Here is a 24,019-nt window from a genome sequence, read left to right as displayed (position 1 = left end):
ATCCACTTAATGGGGATGGCACTTCAGGGAATGACATCACTGGAATTCTGAGAGAAAGCTATCATAATAGATTTCAGTTAATTTCTACTGCCTTTTAGCTTTCTTAATCCATCCACACTTCCACACATCAAGAATCTGCTTCTCCAAATCAATCATATTTCTTTCAATGAAATAAAAAAATATACAAATGTGTAAAGATAGAACAGTTGATTACTATTCTCAATCAATGCTTTGAACTGGTAAAATTTTAAAACTTTCATTTGTAATTATTTTATTAAATTGGTTTGCTGCTAAGGACTTAAAAAATAATTTCAGAACTGATCAAACTTTTAAATACAATCATATATCTAATGAACTATATTGACACCCTTAAAGGCAGGGAAGTTTTGCTAGGTTCTATGAAGATACAAGTGCAGAATATATGTCTTATTTTTGTGAATAAAGATCACTAGTCCAGAGAAATATTGTGTTTATAATTAACTATAGTTAAGTTCTTAAAAATAGTTTCAGAATTAGACTTTTAAATACAAACAACGAAATTTTTGAAGCCCTCCATACTAGCCCACCAGAGTATTCTCTATTGGTGCACACTCCCACACAGTATGATCACTGCAGGAAATTTGCACTCCTGTTATCAATAACCGAAAGACTTCTAAGCTTTCCCCTATAATTTCTTTGCAAAAAAGGAATATTTTACGGTATCATCTTTAATAAGCCTTACATAAAACTGAACAACCTTGGTACTACTAGTTGCCTTTCCTATTCAGATGGGATCATTTTGATTAAAGTAGTTGCTCTCTGCAGTTGTCCTCTATCTCCGCAATTCAACAGGGACTAATATCATTGGACAATGGGATGTTAGTTTGTTTTTCTTGTATGCCACCCATTTGGACTCTGGGCAGCTTACAAACATTTTAAAAAGTTGTTTAGCTATCTTCTCTACATACATGGCATCAAACTATATGCCAAGAGTGAAGAATCTACTTGACACAGAACTACAGGGAGAACATTGAGAAATGTGGTTTAGATGGTAGTCGACAAGGAAAATGGTGGGTTAGAACTACCAGTGATCACAAAGCAGACATGTGTACCAACTACAAGTAGCTTGATAGCCCCATATTCACATGGTAACCACAATAGGGAGGCAAGAAGACAGCAATGACATCCAAGTACCATCAAAGGATAAGACAAGTCTTGAAGAACCAGCTCAATGGAAAGAGGAGGATCCAGACCATCAGCATGTGTGGCCTGCCAGTCTTCAGACACCTTGCTGGTATAGTGAGATGGTCATCGCAGGACATGGAAGCTGCCAATGTGAAGACTCAGAAACTTCTCAGAATGTATGGAGTTTCCACCTCAGGTCCAACACTCAAGAGATTATACCAGCCAGAAAGAGGAAGGCAGTATCTGGTAAGCGTCAAAGCTATTGTACCAATGAAACTCACAGCACACAGGAGTACAATGGCATCCAAAAATGAGCCGCTGAGAGAATGCCTGAGGCAGCAGCAGACATGGGAGAAAGATCAACTAGGAAAACTGCCATGGCAAAACAAGATCTTGAATAAGATGTACCATAAACTGATATGTAAGGTGGCAGAAACTGGGAAATCCTACCAAAAGACAGCACTGACTAAAAGACAGCACTGAGGCATTGATCATAGCAGCATGTGAACAACCACTAAGCACCAGATCTACAGAAGCAAACGTTTGCCACACTAAGCCGGATCTAAAATGTAGTTTGTAAAGAGAAGCCTTTATACATTCTAGTTAATTTCTCCGGCATTATCTAGTAATACTACATAATTTTATAAAAATTCATCATTTTATAAAACTCTATTAAAGCATTGTAAATTTCAACCCATTTAGTTACATATTTATTTATCTTTATATTATAAACCAAAATTCTTAGCCCATTTTATCATACATTCTGTAACCTGTTCTTCCTGTTTCAAATTTTAACAAAGGTTTATACCAGAGGCCAGCAGCTCTGGAGCCGCATGTGGCTCCTTTCTCCCTCTGCTGTGGCTCCCTTTTGCAGGTCAGCTCAACAATTGATAGGGCTTTTGATTAGGACAGGTAGAGGAGAAAGGACACTGCACTAGGAGAAGACTCTATGCTGGGAGAACTGGACTTCAGGTCAGCAGAGGAAAAAGGACATCACACTAGGAGAAGACCCTAAGGTGGGGGAACCAGACTTCAGGTAGGCTCAAGAATTGACTGGGGGGCTTCCAATTAGGATCTTTGTGACTCTGAGTGTTTAAGGTTGCTGACCCCTTGTTTGTACATTTCATCATCAATACACAATTGTACTTCAAATTGGTTTTCTCTTTGTTCTATTAGCATAAATCTTTTTTATTTTGGCATCTTTCTGATAACCGTACATGAGAAAACCATTGACAATTATATTCTTCTATAATCCCCTTGATGGTTTTCCAAACATTTCTGGTACATTAACCATTGGCTTTTTCCTGCTATTTCTTTTCTACAGAATGCTCCATGTGTTGAGATCCACAGAAGTGTTTTTGGTACAACCTGGTTTTTTTTTAATTCCATATTCTTAATATGCCACATTTAATAAAATGATTTTTTAAAAATGTATATTAATTTTAAACTTATAATACCATAAGTATTTGTGCCATCCAAACCTTAGGTTGTAGTTTTCTAATTCTAAGTTAGTTTCTCATCAACACCCATTTTTTAATCCAGACCCAACAATAAGCTGCAAATTATTTTATACTTAATCTATCTTTTTTCCCTTGCCATACAAGTTTAGATATATATTTTCACCATTGCTTGAATATCAGTTGCCAAAACAGGTATTGGCCATAGTTTGATATTTTTGACATTTTAATTTGATATTTTTCTTAACATCTTTGACTTCTGATCATTGATCTTAAAACCTGCTATCCTTTTAATTTTCCCATTAATCTTTATATTCCCACTAGTGGATTTTCCAACACCAAGAGCAGGACATCTGCAAATTCCATTATGGCTGGCTGGCTGGCTGGCTGGCTGGACGGACAGACAGACAGACCTATGATTCTTTCTTCTTTAATATTCTATTTAGTACCTCAAGAATTAAAATGAACAGGAATAGAGACAGTGGGTATCCATGTCCTGTCCTGTTTTGATTCATATATTCAAGAACTCTCACAAGAATATCCAATTCAAGTTGTCAAATTTACTGAAGATAATGGAGAACCAGAGGCAAATTTTGAATGCACCATCAGGGGAGTATGTGAACCTATTAAAAAGGCTTGAAGAGGAAAAGCACCTGGTGCAGATGCGCTGCCAGTTTCTTACCTTTAATGCTTTAAAGGTGAACTTTTACAATCTTTGTGACAAACAAGTATTATTTTATAGAATGGAAAGACTGACAGCTGGAATAATACAGCATACTTACTGTATATACTCGAGTATAAGCCTAGTTTTTCAGCCCACTTTTTGGGCTGAAAAAAGCCGCCTCGGCTTATACTCGAGTCAGTGAAAAATTTGCCCGAAATGGAGGAGAAAAAGGGGCGGGGCCATGCCGCTGGGTGACACTCGTGAATGGCCCAGTGCCCCTGTGAGTTTCCCCTCCCTCTGTGTCAGTTTGCCGCGCAGCGCGCACCGCACCATCCCCCCCTCCTCACGTTCTAATGTAATGCAGGGCTGTCTTACGATTCCCCTTCCTCCCCCTCCTGCCGCTCTGCAACAATGTCCCACCTCCTCCTTGTTATGGCAAGCAGCCACATAGCGATGTCCCACCTCCTCTGGTACAGTGATCCAATGATAGGAATCACTGTGCCGTGTGTCATAGGAGGCGGGACATCGCTCCCGCGGCTGCACGGGACATCATCATCACAGCGGGACATCAGCATCATGAGGTGAGTGAAGTATTTCATTGAATACACCGCTAGTTTACTGTTTTTCTTTGAAATAAATATTCAAAAACATTATTGGTATCTATTTTTATTTTTGAAATTTACCGGTAGCTGCTGCATTTCCCACCCTAGGCTTATACTCGAGTCAATAACTTTTCCAGTTTTTTGTGGTAAAATTAGGTGCCTCGGCTTATATTCGGGTCGGCCTATACTCAAGTATATACGGTAAAATGGCCCAAGAGCTGAGTTCCACAAGAAGTTATCAACCAATATTTTTATATAATAATGACTATAAATTGTATACAACTATATTGTCTGAAAACAATTTTACCAGACTTTATTCATGAAGGGCAGAAGCAAGATCTGATGTGCATAGGAAGTATTTGTCTCTTTATTGAACTCGCCTGTCAAAATGATGCAATTTAATTATTTACAATACAATTTATTGTATCAGGACACTAAACATTTCTAGAAAAGGTGTACTTATGTTTGACACTTCCTACAGTTTATATAAGGCTATAAACTGCTGTATCTATATATACTACTCAAACTTTTGTTCCTTTAACCTTTAACTGGATGAAACAATGTATCATAGAGATACAATTTTGAACTAAGGTACCTCAAAATGGGCTAACTTATAGAATGTGCCCAAAATCCTGGATCCCCATGGAATTGAAATGTTGTAACTTTATAGAACTTTTTATGACATAAAAATTATCATAAAACAGTTTATGACCTAACATAAAATGTCATAAAACATTTCCTATGCTGACTGTATTACACAGTTCAACATGGGGCATTTTCAAGACAAATACATTTCTGAATGTATCCCAACTTTTCACTGAATTATACATTACAGGTTCTACCACTGTTCAAGACATTGAAGAATCTATTAAAGAAATATCTAAGGAAAGTTAACCCAACAGATCATGGGTTGCCTAACTGTGATAAAAATCAGATTCTCCTTCCTTATTTTACACATTCACAATTAGTCATACCTGCTACAAAGAAGCTGGGAAGCCTGAAAAAAGCTTGGAGAAATTCTAATTGAACTAATTGAAGTAGACTGATTTTGGATACAGCCACAAGAGAAAAACATTTGTAGTCTAATATCAGCAAGTAGTCTAAATAATAAAATACAAAAGTTCCTCCATATCAATTTTTCATTTTGATTAGTAAATAGCAGAACATTAGTGATAGATCATAAATGTTTGTCTGTGTGTATGTGACAGATTCCCCACACCTCAGCAAGTGGACAATGCCAGGGAAAAAAACAGTAAGATATTTAGTTTATCCAAGTAAATGAAGTAACTAAGTATTCTCTGGGGTTGAATGGGCTTCCCTTGCTGGATGTGTGTGTGCACACGTGCATGTACTGATTAGTCAGATGCTATCTTGTTTATAGTGCATTGTGTTTCTAATGTTATTTGTTTGATAACCCTAACCCAGAGCAATTTTTGAGTTGAATAGTGACTAAATCTAATAAACTAAACTAACAAAAAGTCAACAATAGTGAACTGGGGAAGATACAATTATTTACACAGCTTCCTATATAAATATTCTGTTTGTATTACAAGTACATAGAAACACCATTCACAATTAATTCAATTTCTTCAACAATTTCTTTAAAAAATTGTGCAACTTGCGATCATGGCACTACAAATAGCTAATATTGTAGTCTTAAACCCTGAAAATCCAAAAATTTTGTCAGGATTCAAATAAAAGATATTTAATTGAGCTAATAGTTTTTAAATAATTCCATTAATTGAAACATGTTGTTTTCAATGAGTAGCATCTATTCACAAAAGCATAATTTTCCAATAATGCAATAAACTGCCTAGTCTCACAACATTCAATTAGTCTAAACAAACATAAATGTAACATTAAAAATACTGAATGTATTTTAAGATATTTTTTTTGGCAAGTTGAAATGCCACGGTCAAAATTTTAAATGATCATATAATTTACTCTGCTAACTTTAATCCACAAGGAAATTAAATGTTATTCACCAGTATTCTTTAGGGACAATTTATTCTCTTCTAATACAAGATAAGGAACCCTGATGACACAGTATTGCAGGCTAATGATCCTGACTGGCTCAAGGTTGACTCCAAGGTCAGTAAAATGAGGACCAGATTGTTGACAATATGTTGATATTGAAAATAGTTCTGAATGTGTTCTAAAGCACTATGGAGCAGTATATGAAACTAAGTGCTATTGCTATAAGTGTTTGTGACCAAATTCAGTCACATGTAAGTTAAAAGAGAGAATCAATTTTTAATTTTTAATTGTTCATCCTTATATAAATAAAATCTGTTGCTTCTACTATTGAACATACTTTCTTGCAGAGTAACTCAACTGCTTTCAGCTCAATTTTTTTAACTTGAAAAAAAGTGGTGAAATTTAAAAGTCCTGTTATATTATTACTTGTAAAACATAGTTACATGCTATCAGTTTTTTATTATCTTTATACTACTCTCCACTCAAGGACAATTGTTGGAGATTGACTCCATATAGTTTTCTTCCTGACATTACAAATTGAGATGCTCAAATGCTAATTAACATTGATCTATATCAATTACCTACATTGGGGACAAGCACATGGGAATGTACTGGATTAAGGGATTTCCTCTAGATTAGAAAGGATTGCTGACTCCTAGCCATGATAATTGCAAATTAAAAAACAAAGACTGTTATGGTATGACTGGCATTTTCTACGGCTCATAAATACTTCAAAACTGATGACTGCAACTTTATAATACACTGCTGAATTGAAATAAATTGGGTAGATACAGCTTCCATATCATTACAAATATCTCGGGAGATATAAAGATAATTTAAGAGTGACTTCAAGATATGCCACCAAGTTGAAGGTATACTTCTCACCAACAACAACAATCCTGAAATGAGAATGAGGCATTTCAAACTAAACTGAGAAAACTCAGATTTTTGGGAATGTACTACTATGGGAATGTATAATGTATATTTAATGTAAAATGTACTTTAAACTCACTAGAAACTAATTGCTGAGATTCTCCCAAATTAGGACTGGGATTTTTTTAATATAAGCATCTAAATAATAAACCCCATTAATTTCCTAAGGTTACTTTTTGGGAACTGAAATACTATCTACATATATAATTAAAATAGAACAGAGACAATCCTCTGGTAAGAAGTTTAACTACTCACTATTAAAATGATAATTATTTCAGCCATACACTGGACAATATAAAGTAGTTTAATATGTACTAATATGTTTGGCCCAACAGGAGCAACACCTAACTGACTTTGACTCATCTTGAAAAGCTAAGCAATTTGGATGGAGACGATCATGGAATCCCAGGACTGTATACTATACAAGAATTTGTATAGCCAGACGCATTTGGCAGAATACTTTTGTAGTTACCAAATAGAATAGATGAGTAAGAGGTAGATTACTATAAAGAATCAAGCTCAAAAAAGTATTTACCATATTTTTCGGAGTATAAGATGCACCTTCCCCCCCCCCCGTAAAAGAGCATGGAAATGTTGGTGCATCTTATACATGGAATATAGCATCTTATACATGGAATATAGTCTTGCCCCCACATCCCATTTCACAAAAACTGAGGCGTTTGTGCCTTCCTCCATCCCCCAGAAGCACTCTGCAGGCTTCAGCAGGGCCGGGGGAAGGCAAAAATGCTTCCAAAAATGGAGCCATTTTTGCCTTCCCCCAGCCCTGCTGAAGCCTACAGAGTGCTTCTGGGGGCCAGGGAGGACAAAAACTTTTTTTTCTTACTTACCTCTTCAAATTTTGGTGTGTCTTATACACCGGCGCGCCTTATACTTTGAAAAATACAGCAATTGTTTTTCAGTTTCCAAATACTGTATATACTCGAGTATAAGCCTAGTTTTTCAGCCCACTTTTTGGGCTGAAAAAAGCCGCCTCGGCTTATACTCGAGTCAGTGAAAAATTTGCCCGAAATGGAGGAGAAAAAGGGGCGGGGCCATGCCACTGGGTGACACTCGTGAATGGCCCAGTGCCCCTGTGAGTTTCCCCTCCCTCTGTGTCAGTTTGCCGCGCAGCGCGCACCGCACCATCCCCCCTCCTCACGTTCTAATGTAATGCAGGGCTGTCTTACGATTCCCCTTCCTCCCCCTCCTGCCGCTCTGCAACGATGTCGCACATCCTCCTTGTTATGGCAAGCAGCCACATAGCGATGTCCCACCTCCTCTGGTACAGTGATCCAATGATAGGAATCACTGTGCCGTGTGTCATAGGAGGCGGGACATCGCTCCCGCGGCTGCACGGGACATTATCATCACAGCGGGACATCAGCATCATGAGGTGAGTGAAGTATTTCATTGAATACACCGCTAGTTTACTGTTTTTCTTTGAAATAAATATTCAAAAACATTATTGGTATCTATTTTTATTTTTGAAATTTACCGGTAGCTGCTGCATTTCCCACCCTAGGCTTATACTCGAGTCAATAACTTTTCCAGTTTTTTGTGGTAAAATTAGGTGCCTCGGCTTATATTCGGGTCGGCCTATACTCGAGTATATACGGTAATGGGACACAAACCAAAACAGGATTTCTACTACCAAGTATCCAAAAAGTGTAACAAATACCTAAATTGAGCTTTTGAGATTCCAACATGCTCCAAAGTAGTGTACCTATCAAAAAGATTCAATTTAATGATTTAAATTATAATTTATTCAACAATTAGAACGAACATTGGTCCTTACCTGAATGTTGCTTTTCAGTGTGATGCAGGAGGGGCTACTTGTAGGGTGCACTGCCAGACGCGCTGAACCTCGCCTTGTCTCGAGCCTACAAGTAGCCCCTCCTGCATCACACACTGAAAAAACATCATACATAATTCTAGTGTCTAGTAAATGGACATTCTTCTCATTTGATATTAAAGTTCCTGTGTAAGAAATGTATCCTATTGGCTGTGGGATACATTTCTCCCAAGATTCCCAGGGGGCGGGGGTCTTCGCTAATGTAGACTGTCTCAGGCTAGTTGAATCTTGATGTAATCTCCCTAGGTGCCATGTGGTGAGATGGGTAGAAGGCTAATTCTACCTTTGTTGAATCTTGGGTGAGGGCATTTCCCTATGAATAGACATAGCTATCTCTTAAGGACATCTGCTGTGAACTATTGAGGAAGGTGGGGGTTATTAAGAGTGAGTCTGCTTCCTGTCTAAAAAAACATGTTTCTCCACTTCTCATCTAGGGAATCATAACATTCTGCCTTTTCGATATTTCCTAGGATATTTCATTTTTCTAGGAGAGGAGTGGGTGCTAACTTCCTTCCCTAGGTATTTGCAGTACGCAAATAAACATGCGTCTAATTTTTTTTTAAAAAAATTATATACTAGGTAAGCAATTATTTTATCAGAATATTTTTCAGCTTTTAATTTTTAAAAAAGTGCTATATAAGTACCAGGTAAGCAAATACATATTTGATCATTAGGAACTGAACAACCCTGAGTCCAATTTATTACAGTGAATATTTTGTATGGTATTTTTGCTGTGAAATATACGGCATATAATAGAACAACCATCACCAACTCTTAAAAATTATAATACTTCATCATCTCAAATTCTCTGTTCATTGAGTTTGCATTTTTCTATAGAAATCAGTTACCAGTTATCAGTTGGAATATGTGCAGTGTTGTTCTCATGTCATATACAATATAAAACAATATATTAGAAGTTTATCTCTTTGTTAGCTTTACTTTTTTTACAAAATGCTAAAGAGTTTTAAAAATCTGATTTAAAAAGACATGTAATTTTCATTATTTTTAATAATTAATTCAATTTGAATTTAATTGAAAGTCCAGTTGAATTTAATCATTGCGGGACCTGTGGTGGTGCAGTGGTTAGAATGCAGTATTGCAGGCTAATTCTGCCCATAGCCAGGAGTTTGATCCTGATCAGCTCAAGGTTGACTCAGCCATTCTTCCAAGATCAGTAAAATGAAGACCAAGATTGTTGGGGGTCAATATTTTGACTGTGTAAACTGCTCAGATAGTACTATAAAACCACTATGGAGTGGTATATAAGTCTAAGTGCTGTTGTGGTTTACGACCAATATATTAGTACTTTGGGTATTCCCTACCAGTTGCTATTTAATTTAAAAAAAACATTCTTAAGCAAATCATATCATAGCACAATATAGTAATTCAACTTAAATAAACAGATTTCTCTACAGTATTTAATTCCAGTTTATTATACAAAATGTTTACAAATATAGTAAATCTGCAAGAAGGTAGGGGAATGTATTAAATAATGTCCTCCAAACATATTTTTGCAACATACTGCCAATATTCCGAAATCAATTAAAATTGATTTCGGAATATTGGCAGTAAAATTGATTTCGGAATATTTGAGAGGAAAACCTCTCAAATGTATTTAGATGGTATATAGCCGTGATGGCGAACCTATGGTACGTGTGCCACAGGTGGCACACAGAGCCCTCTCTGTGAGCATGCCAGCCGTTGCCCCACCCCAGCTCCACTGTGCATGTGCCTCCTGCCGGCCAGCTGGTCTTTGGATCTCTGCCATGCATGTGGGAGGGTGCATGTGCATGCATGAAGTGAAGTGCATGCAGGGGATGTGCTCATTCATGCATTAAGGGGTGCATGCATGGGGGCTTCTCACAATGCATTTGGGGGTTTGTGTGCATGCATGTGCTCCCTGCACCCCATTTTTCAGCCTGGAAGGCCTTCTGCACCAATCTGGAAGCCAAAACGGGGCATAGGGGTGCCACATGAGCCCCTCTGCATCCCGTTTTGGATCTGGAAAGCCTCCTGCACCAACCTGGAAGCGAAAATGTGGCATGGGGGTGTCACACGAGAACTCCACACACTGTTGTGGGCCTGGAAAGCCTCCTGCACCAACCTGGGAGCCAAAACAGGGCACGGAGGCACCACATGAGGCCCACTGTGCCCCATTTTGGGCCTGGTAAGCCTCCTGCATTAGCCTGGAAGTCAAAAATTGGTGAGGGGGATGAGGCACATACATGTGGGTCATGGCACATGTGCAGGGGTGGGCACATGCACATGCATTGCATTTTGGGCGTTCACACATGCACACATTTGCACATGCTTTGGCCACATGGGACCAAAAAAGGTTAGCCATCACTGGTATGTAGTGAGCTGTGATGAGGTGGGGGAAAAAACCTCTCTTCCTTTTTTTCTGAAAGATGTTTTCCCATCTAATCATTCAAATTCCATTCATATGCATTTTTATCCCCAAATCTATTTTGATTGTAATTGGAACTATTGAATATCTATGACAAAAGATTAATCTGTCTACTTTTCATTTGGAATCTTTCAATTAGTATACATTTTCAGGAAAATCCAAAATGTTTACAACCTCTAAACTTTGCAACTCACTATCTAATCTTCCTTCATCCTTGTCCATTCTAGTTCCCCAATACCTTTTATAAATACATGTCTATGCCCTGTCCCTTGTTTGCTAAATCATTTTTGTGCATGATTTAAGATTTAATTGCAAAAGAGGCAAATTGTAAGACATGATACCTGCATTAATTTAAATGAATCAGGTAATTTATTGATTTATTCATTCATTTATTTATTCCCGCCTTCATTATTTTATAAATAGCTCAATGTGACAAACATATCCAACACACTTTCCTCCTATTTTCCTCACAACAACCTTCCTGTGAAGCAAATTTGGTTAAGAAATAGTAACCGATCCAAAATTATCCAGTTGGCTAAGGTGGAATTAGAACTCAGTTTCCCACTTTCCAGCTTAGTGCCTTAATCACTAGACTACTTGCATTGCAATGAACAATTAAAAGCCTGTCTTGTTTCTGAAAAATAAATTCAGTGCTATGGAATACTATAAATCCTAAAACTTTTGATAAGGCCAATAAACCTATGGGTAGCAATGTAAGTTGAGCAACTTCTGATTAAACTGTCATGTCAATTTACTGAACAACTGAAAAACATATGGTATATATTGCATCTGATCCGAGTAAATGAAATGTAGTTCTAGTTGCTATAACTCTGCTATCTTACTTGTAGCAAAAGTTATAATACTACAACTATTCAAATTATCACCTTAATCAAATCCTATGCAAATTCAGCATGAAAAAATGATAACTGTCATTTGTTCTAATTATATAAGCCAAAACTCATCTTAGCATTATCATTAAATCTGGAGCCACTCAAGTAGCAGTTAAGATGTTCGAATGGCACCCGGAAGAGCCTGGTTTTATTTCTCTGTTGTCCATTGAAATTTAGTACATAACTTTGAATCAGTCATTCTTATAGCCCAACTTAATCCAGAGTTGTCATAATAGCAGGAAAACAGATGAAGGAGTATTATGTATTCAGCTTCTAAAAAAATGGGATTAAATATAATAATATTACAAAAATAGCTACATAAATCTGTAGACAAATATAAATGTACATGTTCAAGCATTTAATTTCTCTCTTAGAAGAGAGCCTAATTCATTATTTAATATTTTTGGAAGCAATCAAGATCTGTAGGGTGAGAATTAAACTATTGTGCTTAACAGTTTCAGATATAGTCGATTTTTACAAAGTGTTAATAATGTTTTTCTTGAATAGGGCTAGTTGGATATCCCTAATTATTCACTTTTTAACCTCATGTTTTCTTAGAACTGCACCACTAACCTCATGGAAACTTACACCCAAATAATCCCTATATGAGAGTGCAACCCAAGCAACCATTCACCAGTGATCCCTCAGCCTAATGTACCTTGGAATCTTGCTAGAATTATGGGTAAAATGAAAAAAGGAGCCATGTGCCTTGCATTGCCTTGAGTTCTTTAAAGGGAAGGATAAATGTGTTAAATTTTGTTCAAATTCAAAATTAATAAAGAAGAATGAAATGATTCTGTATAGACAACAATGGGCTCCAATCTAACTTGAGAAATCATTTTCTCCACAATTAGTTTGACAATGCAGGGAGTTGACAAAGAAAGGCAGATTTCTTTTTTCTTCTATACTAGGCTGTTTTCTATAATTTAAAACATAACATACTGACTTCCATTTCTATACAACACACAAAGAATAAATATGCAATTGGAAATATTAAGTTTATAGGAGGCTTCTAGAAAAATGCAGCTAAGACTTTATAAAGTTACCTTTTTATTCCCATAAGACCAATGTAATAAAAATTCTGGAAACTATTCAAAAAACTGTCCAAAAAGGATAAACAAATAGACACTTTTCACATTACATAGGCTGGGCAATTCTGGGAAGAGGTCTGCATGCTTCACAAGAATCTTCTGATTTGTTTTATTTTTTAATTCCTCTGTGAGGGCTGAATAAACCAACAATTACAATTCTAGATGAAAAAGATTTAAGCAAACATTGTTTCTTTCATATTCTGTCTGTAATATTTAACTGCATTGAAGTTCAAATTCACAATTAATAATCTACCAGTTTCAAATGCATAGTATTTTAAATTTCCAATAATTCATTCAGGAAAGAAACATAACACAGAAATATGTATTTAGTTCCTTCTATTTAGCAATACACCTCTATAGGGGTATTCAAAGCAGTATCTATATCAAAATACAATGGGTAGAAACCAAATAAGAGGTTTCAAGCATGAAAAGCTTGAGAAGGCCCAGTGAGATCGTTTATCCTAACAATTTCTTTTCCCCATCTTATTATCATACTTTAAACAAAAAAAGGTTAAGATCACAGTTGAGTCAAGTGCTAGTGATTAAATAGATGCAAGGAGGTAATTTTCTTGGCACCAGCACAGAAATGGTTCGATATTGCCTTCTTCCAGAATGTGTTATTTCTTAGTATAATTTATAATCTTGGTATCCTCCTTAATCTTTCATGCAAATAATTGATACTTGACAACAATGATACTTAATGCCTCAATTATTGTTAACTTCCTCCCTTTGTAAGTCATAAGAAACTAAGATGCTTTTGGAAAAAGTCTCCTCCCTCCATTGGATGGCATAGTAGATTGCTGTTCAGTGAATATTCCCTAAAAACAGATACAACTCTCAATCTCAGTCAAAATGTAGCCATCCATCTGTGCTTTAAGAATTAAGGACTTTAGTGACAAATTATTCAGTTGTTTCCTCATTAAAAAAAATCTTCTATTCTTTCTTCCTTCTGTTACTGTATATACTAAAACACGAAGTGTATCTAAAGGTAAGAGGTAAAGTTCTATTTATATTTTCTTAGTTAACAGACATATCAAATGATTGATATATCAAATCAGGAAGAATAATTTTATATTCATCTTAAATTCATAATGACAATCTTTTCAAAAATCCTTATAAGAAAAAATATGTGTAGGATAAACTAATCTAACCCTGTTTTTGTAAAGCATATTATTATATCTGATGTTAAGCTATTAAAAATTTAAAAAATATTATATAGACAGAACTTTAAGTTAGTATTTTGTATCTTAAAGTTGGAAACAATGATATGAATAAGCCACTGAACCACAAATCTTGAATTTGAAATGCAAGAACATAGTTTACAGTAAACTATATTCATTTAAAATGCATTGCCATTACTGTCATAAGCTTATATATTCTAAATTACATGGAACTTATAAAAAAGAAACAATTTTTATTTACTTTCAAACAAAAGTGCCAAATAATCATTAAACATTTTTTCCAATAGCTCTATAATAAGTAGCTACTAACCTTATCAGAAATTATGTATGAAATGGCTTGTTCTGATTTACTCAATACATAATTTGGGTTTAATGAAACTATTTTCAATTTATACATAATTTCACTATCTTTCCAATATGCTGGTTTTAACTTTAAAATTTAAAAACCCTGAAGCCTCTGTAAACCCAAAGGAAGTTATCATATACAACATTATACTGAATACAGACTACCAAGACTTTCCACTATTATTAAATTAACACTGGAAATAATTTGCTGTTGTGTACTACATTCAAATAAATAAAATTTACTAGTATACATCAAGAAAAAAAATCATATCCCTGCACACCAAATAACTACGTACATTTTCTAATAATTCTGTATTTTATAAATATATATTGATAGGTGATAAGTTTAAAACAACATAAAATCTGTACAGAAACACTGGACACTGCAATTTTCACAGGTATGTGATATAGGTATGTTTCTGGACTCTTCACAAATGTAATTGCTTTAACTGAGACATATTGTTACTCTCATTTAACAATTCTATCAAAGAAATCATATCACTAGGGAAATCATTAGGATTGTTTCATGAATGCAGTATTGGAAAGTAAAATAAATGCCTTAAATGGAATAAAATACTTATTTCCAGAATGCTTGCATAAAACTGGCAATTCTCTTGTTTAGTAAATGAACTGATATTCAAATATAAATATATTAATATAAAATACAAAAATATAGGAGAAAATTTCAAGAAAAAATTGCTAAGGAAATATTATAGCTTTCTTTCAACTGACAGTAATATACTTAATTACTGTAATATGTAATATTATTAGCAATGAGGAGAGTTTCAGTAATAGAATGAAACATAATTAATGTTAAACTCTTGTATGCTGTGCTTAAATATATATTCACTGGAATTTCTAGTTGTTACCTATTGACATATACAGTAGTTTTTATTATTTTATTATAGATTATAAAATTAAAAATTATAATTAAAATATCTCAAACTCAGTAACATATTACTTAATTTAGTATTATCTCTTTCAGGAATTATTAAAAATGGCTGCCCACTGCTACTACACATTTACACTGTAGAATTCACATACTGTAAAAGTGCTGAAAAATCTAGAACAATTTGGAAACTTGAGCCTCTGTCAATATTTCATTTAAAACCAAATTAATTTCAGTTTAATATATTAGAGATTGGCTCAAAATGGACTTCATGAATTCATACATGCAGTAGATCTGAAATAATGTGGTACCAATTTGGAAATTGAGCTGTTGGATTAAATTGAAAAATTAATTGCTGCAACATGTGGTTTTGACTGCTTAGTCTTTGTCAAATGTATGTATTACATCATATTCAAGGTAATAACACTTTTTCTTTTGCGTATTATGTCATTTAATTATGATTCATTCATAATAAAAATTCAGGGTTATATCTTTACAAACCAATTTTAAATAATTTATGAGAAATGTTAGCTAAGAATACACACAACAGTCATACAATTTGTTAAAATCCTATTTTTTAGATGTTAAGGGTTTTATTGTGCTTTATATATCATTAGTTATCAATGCAAGTGAGTGTAGTTATAAAGATTAAGCTAAATAAATAAATACTACAGGTCAAGAGGACATGTTTCAATTATAATTTATGAAAAACAAACATTCATCTCTCACACACTTCAAGGCTGGGGAGAAATTTATAAATGTAATATTGCATTCTTGCTCATTTTTCTGAAAAAAGTAACTTGAAAGCCCACTTAAGATGGTTGGTTTTTTAATTATTTGAGAATATCATACACATAAAGCAATCTCCCTCCCCCTCTCTCTCCCCTCCCTCTCTCTATCTATCTTTCTCTCAGTTGCCAAGAAAGATTTGGATCATTGACCGGAACTTAATATTCAGTTTATAAATATTCATAACACAAGGACACAAGAAAATAGAAATCAACAGGTTTCTATTTTCAAAAATGAAAAGGTTTTAGCTTTAAAATATGCTTTAAATAATTTTAAGATGTAATTGATGGAATTATAGCTTCAAACTCAGAAAAACTCCTCCTCTTCTTTCTATAGGCTACTATAAACCAATAGAAATTGCTTCATTTTTAAAAACCTTTGCTTCTAGATATATTCATCCATTTATAGAAACAGCTATAGATTATGTTAAACAATTAAAATCTTTATTATTTTCCGTCTTTACTTTTAAATATAAAAAGGTGCATAACATAAAATGTTTATGCTCCTTCAAAAGTACATCCATTCATATATACATTTGGAAATATGAAAAATATCCATTTTTTTCAATAGCTATAAACAGGATTTCATTAAAATATTTTTTTTTATTTTAAACTTGAAATAAGCTAACTAAATATTGATAATTTAGGGTAAATACCAATAGTATTAAGTGAAAATTGCAGAATAAGTAAATTTGGTATTTTACTTTCACCCTGCTTGTTCACAGAAATACAGTATTATATTATTAGTCTTTAGCATTCCAAAAAATGTAATCTTCAAAAAAAAAACCACCCTTAAAGATCTGTTGAGGAAAAATGTTATTCCTGTAAAACAAGTTATTTGCAAGTGATACTGAATACCAGTTTATGCATTCTTCCTAACATCTTCCAATTGTATAAACCTTTTTGCAATATTTTAGGGGAGAGAAATATCACTAACCCAAGCAACAAAAAATCAAAATAAGTTATGTGAATACGCTTGTGTTTTAAAGTTAATTTCTTATGTCTTAAATACAACACAAATACACTCATTTGATATTAAGGTTTAAAACCATCTTAATCTTTTTTTTTCTCAGAAAGATCTGGCGCCCCTTAGCGTTCATCTCTTAAAACATTTAAATCACTTATTTGCATAGGACATTTTTTTTAACATTCCAGAAAGTTTTCAACATTTGCAGTTCTTCCACCCAGAAGCCAATGCAAACAAGAAAACAGGATTTAAAGGGATTTAAACGAACAAAATTTAATAGTAATACAGGAAAAAAACATAATGTTGTAGCAAAGAGTTTGACTTTTGAATTATTAGATTTCCCAGTCCTTATTTTGGATTTATAAAAAAAAAACTGACAGCTCAAAGCTTCAAGAGCATTCAAAAGATTCCATGATTTAATATATTATTGAAATAGGCACACAAAAATATTGTCATTTGCTCTTCTTAAAGATGTATGTTTCTATTCCCCTATGATTCCAGAAATGTTTAAAGTCATTGTTGGTGTTGTAGTAAGTACAGTTATTTTTAAAAAGGAACTGCTAGACAAATTTATACTAAACTATTCCCATAAAATGTTTATACTCAAACTTTACTTGATATCCAGAATATGTTATCTAGTTTCATCCAAACTAGAATTAACCAAATGCACTCTAATCAACTGCTATTTGAACAATATCCTTCAAAGGAACCCACAAATGTTTCAAATATGTGTCACATTTCAGTTCCAATTGTGAATATGTTTCTCCAACAGTAAAGATTAAATCATCTCAAACGAAGCTGAAAAGCACTATCAGTCTAATTCACAAATGGTAAAGCTGATAGTCAGCAAGCTTCCCCTATCTTCTTAAAATATGAAAGTTTCATGATGTGAACTTTTAAAAAGTGGATTTTGACTGAATTTTATACTGAACATATAACATGCGTTCAAAACTTGTATATTTAAGAAGATACTGTTTGTGATATTTCTAGCTGAATTCTCAAACCAAATAATTTGTTTAAAAATTACAACACTTAAAGTTACTTATTCTGCGGAAACCTAAATCAGCAGATACTTCGGTCTGCAAAGTTATTCACTTTGCACCTTTTTGGAACTCAACTACAGGCAGGAGATCGAGATTACGCACACGGCCTAAAACTACCAACGGGTATTCAGAGACTCCAAAAACACTTTTCGCGTTGGCTTTTGATCGAGAATCGAGAATCACCCAGCATGTCCTTCACGGTGGAAGCTAATAAAGTTCGTAATATTTTTTCGCGGATCTAACAGATTTTTATCTTTTGAGGCCGACAACTAGCTCAATATTGAATAAAAACTGAGCCCTCAAGTTTCTCCAGTTTTTTTCATGTCCCTCCGCCCAACCTCAAAATAAGAATCAACCATGTACAGTTTAGGCTGAAAGACTAAGTTGCTTAAAAGTATTTCATAAACGTACCATCGGGCCTACTTTGCCTTTCATACTTCCAATGAAGATTTAAGAACTCAAAATGCTATAATCCCATTAAAAAAAACTTTCTCCTCCCCCAACTTTTTTCTTCTACAAAATATAATTTTATACACTAAAGTTTGCCGATTGGGAAGTATCTACACAAAAAATAAAAAGACGAAGAGAGTTCACCGTTCCCCAAAGGCCAAAACTTCTGCGTGTAGACTTCCCGCTTCTCTTTGTTTATGGGCAAAAGAGGCAAAGCCAAAAGACGCCATTGAGGGGGCGCAGAGCCTAGTCCGCTCCCATTTGCAGGATAGGAACGGGAAGGGCAAAGCGGATCTATGTCGCGGAGAGGCCGGGACAGGGGCCACCATTTTCCCCCTCACCCTCCGACCTACAAAGAAGAAGAGTTACTTGGGGGGGGGGGGTGTTCCGTTTTGAGTTTTTGTAATTGCGTTTTACCTTCGTCCAGCAGCCTCTCGAGGTGGTTGAATATCCCGCAGAAGTTAGGGAGGCTGCTCATGAGCTTCTTGTCGTTCATCAACTGCATCAGGTAATCGGGGGTCGGCTTGGGCTTCTCCTTCGTTTCCATTTCCCCAACCATATTCCAAACAGAGAGCGAGCGAGCGCCCGCACCAGCACTCGTCCAACCACCGCACTGGGTGCACGCCAGGCGGGGAAAAAACAGGGTGTGTTTGTGGGTTGAGGGGGGGAGAGGCCTCTTCCCCCCCTTAGGAAAACAAGAAAGCGGGAAAAGGGGGTCTCGTCAACGAAGCCACAAGCACGCCGCGGCGGGTCTCGGAGGAAAATAAAAGGGGAGAACTCGATGACCGCCACCCCAAACCCTCCTCGGCCGCCGCCACCACGGAGGGTTGCGCCCTAGTCTTCTTCCACTACCCCGAATGTACAGTGAACCTCCTCCACCACCGCTGCCGCTTCCTGTCGCCTCTCCCACTGGATGCCTTTCTCCAAAGCGGCGCAGTCTTCGGTAGTTCCCCCTCCTCTCTCTCGCCGCACACGCAGACGTTGGTCGCGGCTGTCTTTCCTCGGCGCTGCTGCCCCCTGGTCTGTCTCCACGGCGGGGAGGGAGGCGGGGAGGCAGGCAAAGGGGCGGCGGACTTGGCCGTTTCCCGAGGAGTCCCCGCTGCTGCTGCTGCTGCCGCCGCGTACTGTAAGGCTGTTCCCGGCCACCGGCGGTGCTTCCGTTGTTGTTGTTCCGACCGCCGCTGCTGCTGGTGGTGGCAGTTCCGCCTCGTCTCCCGCGCCGCCTCGCCTCCCTCCCCTCCCGCTTCTGCCGTTTGCTTGAGGCTTACGACTCTCAGCCCCGCCGCTGCCGCCGCCGTGGTGCCTTCACCTCCTCCTGCTGCCGCCTCCTCCTCTTCAGTTCGCTCTGGAGTTCGCTTCAGTTCAGGCGGCGCTCGCAGCGGCGGCAGCAAGCAACGACGGCGGCCAGGGGAGGGAACAGAGGCAGGGAGGGGGCAGCGGAGGAGCAGAGGCGGGGCGGCCGTTAATCAGCGACGGCAACGGTAGTGGCGGCAGCGGCGCCACTTGGCAGATCCGCTCCGCCCCGCCCCTCCCGCTTGTCTGTGAGTGACTGGGGACTCGGTTGACGGCCGGCGTTGTAACGGAAGGGAGCGTGCCCCTCACACCCACCCACACCCGTGTGATATGCCTGGGCTTTGGAATGACGGGGCGCGCTAGGGCGCGCCTCCGAATGCTCGCGCCACCCGCCTCGTACTACTTTTAGGCGCGAGGTGGTTGCGCGCGTGCGCGTGATCCCTCCTTTTCCCCTTCCCCCTCCCTCACGGTTTGCCGCCCTCCCCGATTTTTGTTTTGTTTTGCTTTGTACAGAAATCCCGTACGCGACCGCACGAGAAAGAAACTGAACAAACTCCCGGCTACTTCACAGATCCGGTGTTGGGGCGGGGCACGGTCACGTGGTGCTAGTGGGAGGGGGGTGAAATCTTGTGGCGCTGCTCTCTGAGGCGCAAGCGCGCTGCGTTTTCTTGACACTCCGCGATTCGCACGAGGGTGCGCGCTCGCGCGCGCTTCCAATTGTGTCGCGCCGGCCCGCGGCCCCTTATATTGAGGTTTAAGGATTGAAATGGGAGAGGCGGGGTCGAAATGAGCATTGTGCGCTTGCGCGAGAGGGAAGAAGGCAAGACGAAGGGTCGCGGGAGGTGGAGGGGGGCACCAAGAAAGGGTGATTATCCGAGTATCTCAGCGGAGAGGGCACGAGGAGTGCGGGGCTATTAAGCAAGGCAGTGAGCGGAGAAGCCGTAGGCGCTTCCTCATGCAAACTTTGGTTCACCCATTCACTCGGGAGGTGTCCTCCTACCGCACTAGGGAGGTGGGGGGTCCCTAATCCGAGCGCTTAACGTGGAAAGGCAATGCTTTTACATCGGATAGTGATCCGGACCTCTCGCGGAGTAGACACGGGCCGTTGCGCTTCTTGAGAGATTCACTGGGAAGTTGGGCAGGGGCGGCTCGCTTTCCTTCCCGTCTGCTTGGCATCCCGCACCCCTTCCTCTGCACGCCAGCGGGCTTGGGCGCGGCGGCACGCGTGGGTGCCCTTCGGGGTGGGTGTCCCCCGTGAAAGGCTGTGTAACTTCTACTAGATCCTCTCTTAACCTAGGCTCATTTTCCTGCGGGAAGTTCCACCGAGGCGGCTGAAGCGGTCTTCCAACGCTTTAAGTAGCCGCAGGGCTTCACCGCCGGGAACAGAAAAGCGGGAAAACTCTCTAGTATTACAAAAAATCCCGAATTTCGGGGTTTCTTCACTAGCCGGGAAGGAGCCGGGCAAAAGCCTCCCCGCCGTGGCCGTTCCCTTCTCTTCTTCAAACGACGGAGGTTTAGCTTAGCCGCCTTAGTCTTTTAGTAAATCCCGCCGAGATGAATTGAGTTATAGGGCTGGAGCCTCCCAGCCGCCTGGAAGTCTCCATGAAAGCCTAAGGCTCCCTGTGCTCGCCAGTATCTTTAGAAACCAACTTCCCGCCCAGACTAGCCGCTTGGATGAATTCTTTCCTTCGGAGGGCCGCAGGGGTCAGCCGAATCTGCACCTTATTTTCACCGATTTCGAGATAGTCTGCAAAGAAGACGTGCCTCCGCTCTTTTTTCCGCTCTTTTTTTTCACCTTTGTTAACGCTATTGTTCAACTAAATAACCAGAGGGGGTCCCCCCTCCCAGTACTACTACACTTCTCATGGGCCCCTTGCAAAAACTTTGATTCCTGCGTTCTTAACTTTCATCCTCGTTATAGTTTGTCATTTACAGCTGCCCGATTTCTCTTTCTACAAAACTCAATACAGCAAGGAAAAGGACTTATGAAAAGATATGGAAGAGGCGATCTAATTTATATATAGCTAGGTTGTATTATGGATGTAGCCTAGCGCTAGCCCCATATTTCATTAAATCTGATTGATTTCAAAGTGGCTTGCCAAGCACCTGCCACTCATTTATCTGGAAGAATGGCTCACTTTGTTTAACAACTGGTTTTATTCCCCATGGAAGCTTAATCAGTAGTTCTATTGACAGTGTGCTTCAGTGAAACCTGATGCATAAAAACGCTGTAACAAATTCCGATGAATTCCCTTGTCCACTTTTCTGTATTTTAACAAGGATATTGATAAAATTGACCACATGGAGCAATACCAATGTTTTAAGTTTATTTTTACATTCCATTAGAAATAATTTAATTGTTTTGACTCTGAATCAGAATGATGTCATTCTTTCCCAAGAACTAATAAGTACTAATGTTGTTTAGTGTTATTGTTAATTTAAATATTCTAAAATTTAGGGGGGGGGGAGTAATCAAATTTCTGTATTGACTACAGGGTTTTTTGGGGAGTGGGAAAAAAGGAATTTGGTTGAATTAACATATCCTGTTTCTCCTTTTGGAGAATACACTATATTGCCAAAAGTATTCGCTCACCCATCCACATAATCAGACTCAGTTGTGAGCGAATCTGTATTTATTATGTATATTAAAAGAACATATAAAGCAACCCCATTTTTGCATGTTTTATTAAATGTGTTGCCACTGCTTGCTAGTTTCAAATCTTGAAAACTAGGTATATCACAATCCAATCCTAGACCTGTTTCCTTAGTCCTTCAATCAACTTATTCACTTCTTAATAAGTACTATGGGATGTTGCCTGATGATTTAAAGGTAAGAATTAATAGTGAATGGGCTGCTCTCATCCTGTCTGCTTTGGAATCACTCCACTGCCCTTTCTTTTGCCCTGTTAAAAGAAATGTCAAGCAGAAAAATATCTTCAGAGCAATATTTCAGACTTCAGCTGATTAATTAATAAACATGACTTAGGAAGCGGTATCTTTTACTTATTTGTTGCTTTTTATTAGAACTATCAACACATTCTTTTACTTTCATATAGATTTACTTCTTATATATTTGCATAGACAGTGCTGTTCTCATTTTCTTTTCAAGAGAATTCAGATGTTTTCAAGAGTATTGTTTAATATTCTTAACTAGGCAACTGCCCAGATTGCCAGGGAATTAGTCTGTTCTTCTCATTGAAATAGCGACAAAAGGGAGACAGTTCCCCATGTGACTGGCACCAAATCTGATGATCACATATCCCTGGGCGTGACCAAATTCACAGCTTTGTTCTCTTAGCTTCCTTCCTTTTCTTACTTACTAAAAAAGAATGTTGCTCTAGTGTGCAATCATCTTTTAAAAACATACCAATTAGCTGACATAATAATAATAGTGGTAGACTATGCTGGTAGATGAGGGCTACGTCATGTACTGAGTTATCTACTTTTATGTATATTTTAAATATTTATTCATGGACCAATTCAAATAGAGTTTAAAAAGTAAAGAACCATGAACTGTCTTGCTTCATTTTGATCATTTCACTTACCCAAAGTCAGTATATTGTGGGAATCTTGCTGTTGATGTGGTTTTCTACATTGCTAAAAATCTGATCAAGGCTATTTTAATAAACTTCAAACAGGTTCATTTATTATCTTTCAAGTCAAAATGTTGTATTCCCTCCAATAGCTACTGATAGAACTTCCAAAAGACACCTGTATAAACAACTTGTGCTCATCCTATCACTGTCAGTAAACAAACTGAAAGAACCTTGAATCTCAAGTGATCAAAGAGAAAGAAGAAAAAACAATGTGTCCAGCCTCCAACCTCTAAGTGGCAGTGTAACTGCTTTTCCTCCTGTTGTTACAACCCTCTTTATAATCCTTATTATCTTCTTTATATTGCAAGCTTAAGACAGAAAAAAACCCTTAAATGGAGATCAAAATCAATCAAATCAAACATTATAAAAAAGGAGAATTTTAATCCATAGGTATAAGCAAAAGTGAAAAAAGAAAAAGAAAGAATCCATT

At 37.6% G+C, this 24,019-nt stretch overlaps 1 protein-coding gene across 5 annotated transcripts in view; it reads right to left on the bottom strand.

Annotated features, from left to right (window-relative positions):
• Window positions 1–20,251, bottom strand: part of QKI (QKI, KH domain containing RNA binding) — a 105,316-nt gene extending 85,065 nt beyond the window's left edge. The window contains exon 1 of one of the 5 annotated variants that reach the window (XM_032216256.1): window positions 19,118–20,251. In XM_032216256.1, coding sequence (XP_032072147.1) covers window positions 19,118–19,259 — 142 coding nt within the window. In that variant the 5' untranslated portion in view covers window positions 19,260–20,251. The remainder of the gene's footprint in view (window positions 1–19,117) is intronic. The other 4 variants (XM_032216253.1, XM_032216254.1, XM_032216255.1 and 1 more) reach the window with 4 other exon arrangements.
• Window positions 20,252–24,019: the final 3,768 nt, after the last annotated feature.

Source organism: Thamnophis elegans, chromosome 4, assembly GCF_009769535.1.
Source record: "Thamnophis elegans isolate rThaEle1 chromosome 4, rThaEle1.pri, whole genome shotgun sequence".
Lineage (NCBI taxonomy): Eukaryota > Metazoa > Chordata > Lepidosauria > Squamata > Colubridae > Thamnophis > Thamnophis elegans.
This window is presented reverse-complemented; position numbering and strand designations above follow the sequence as displayed.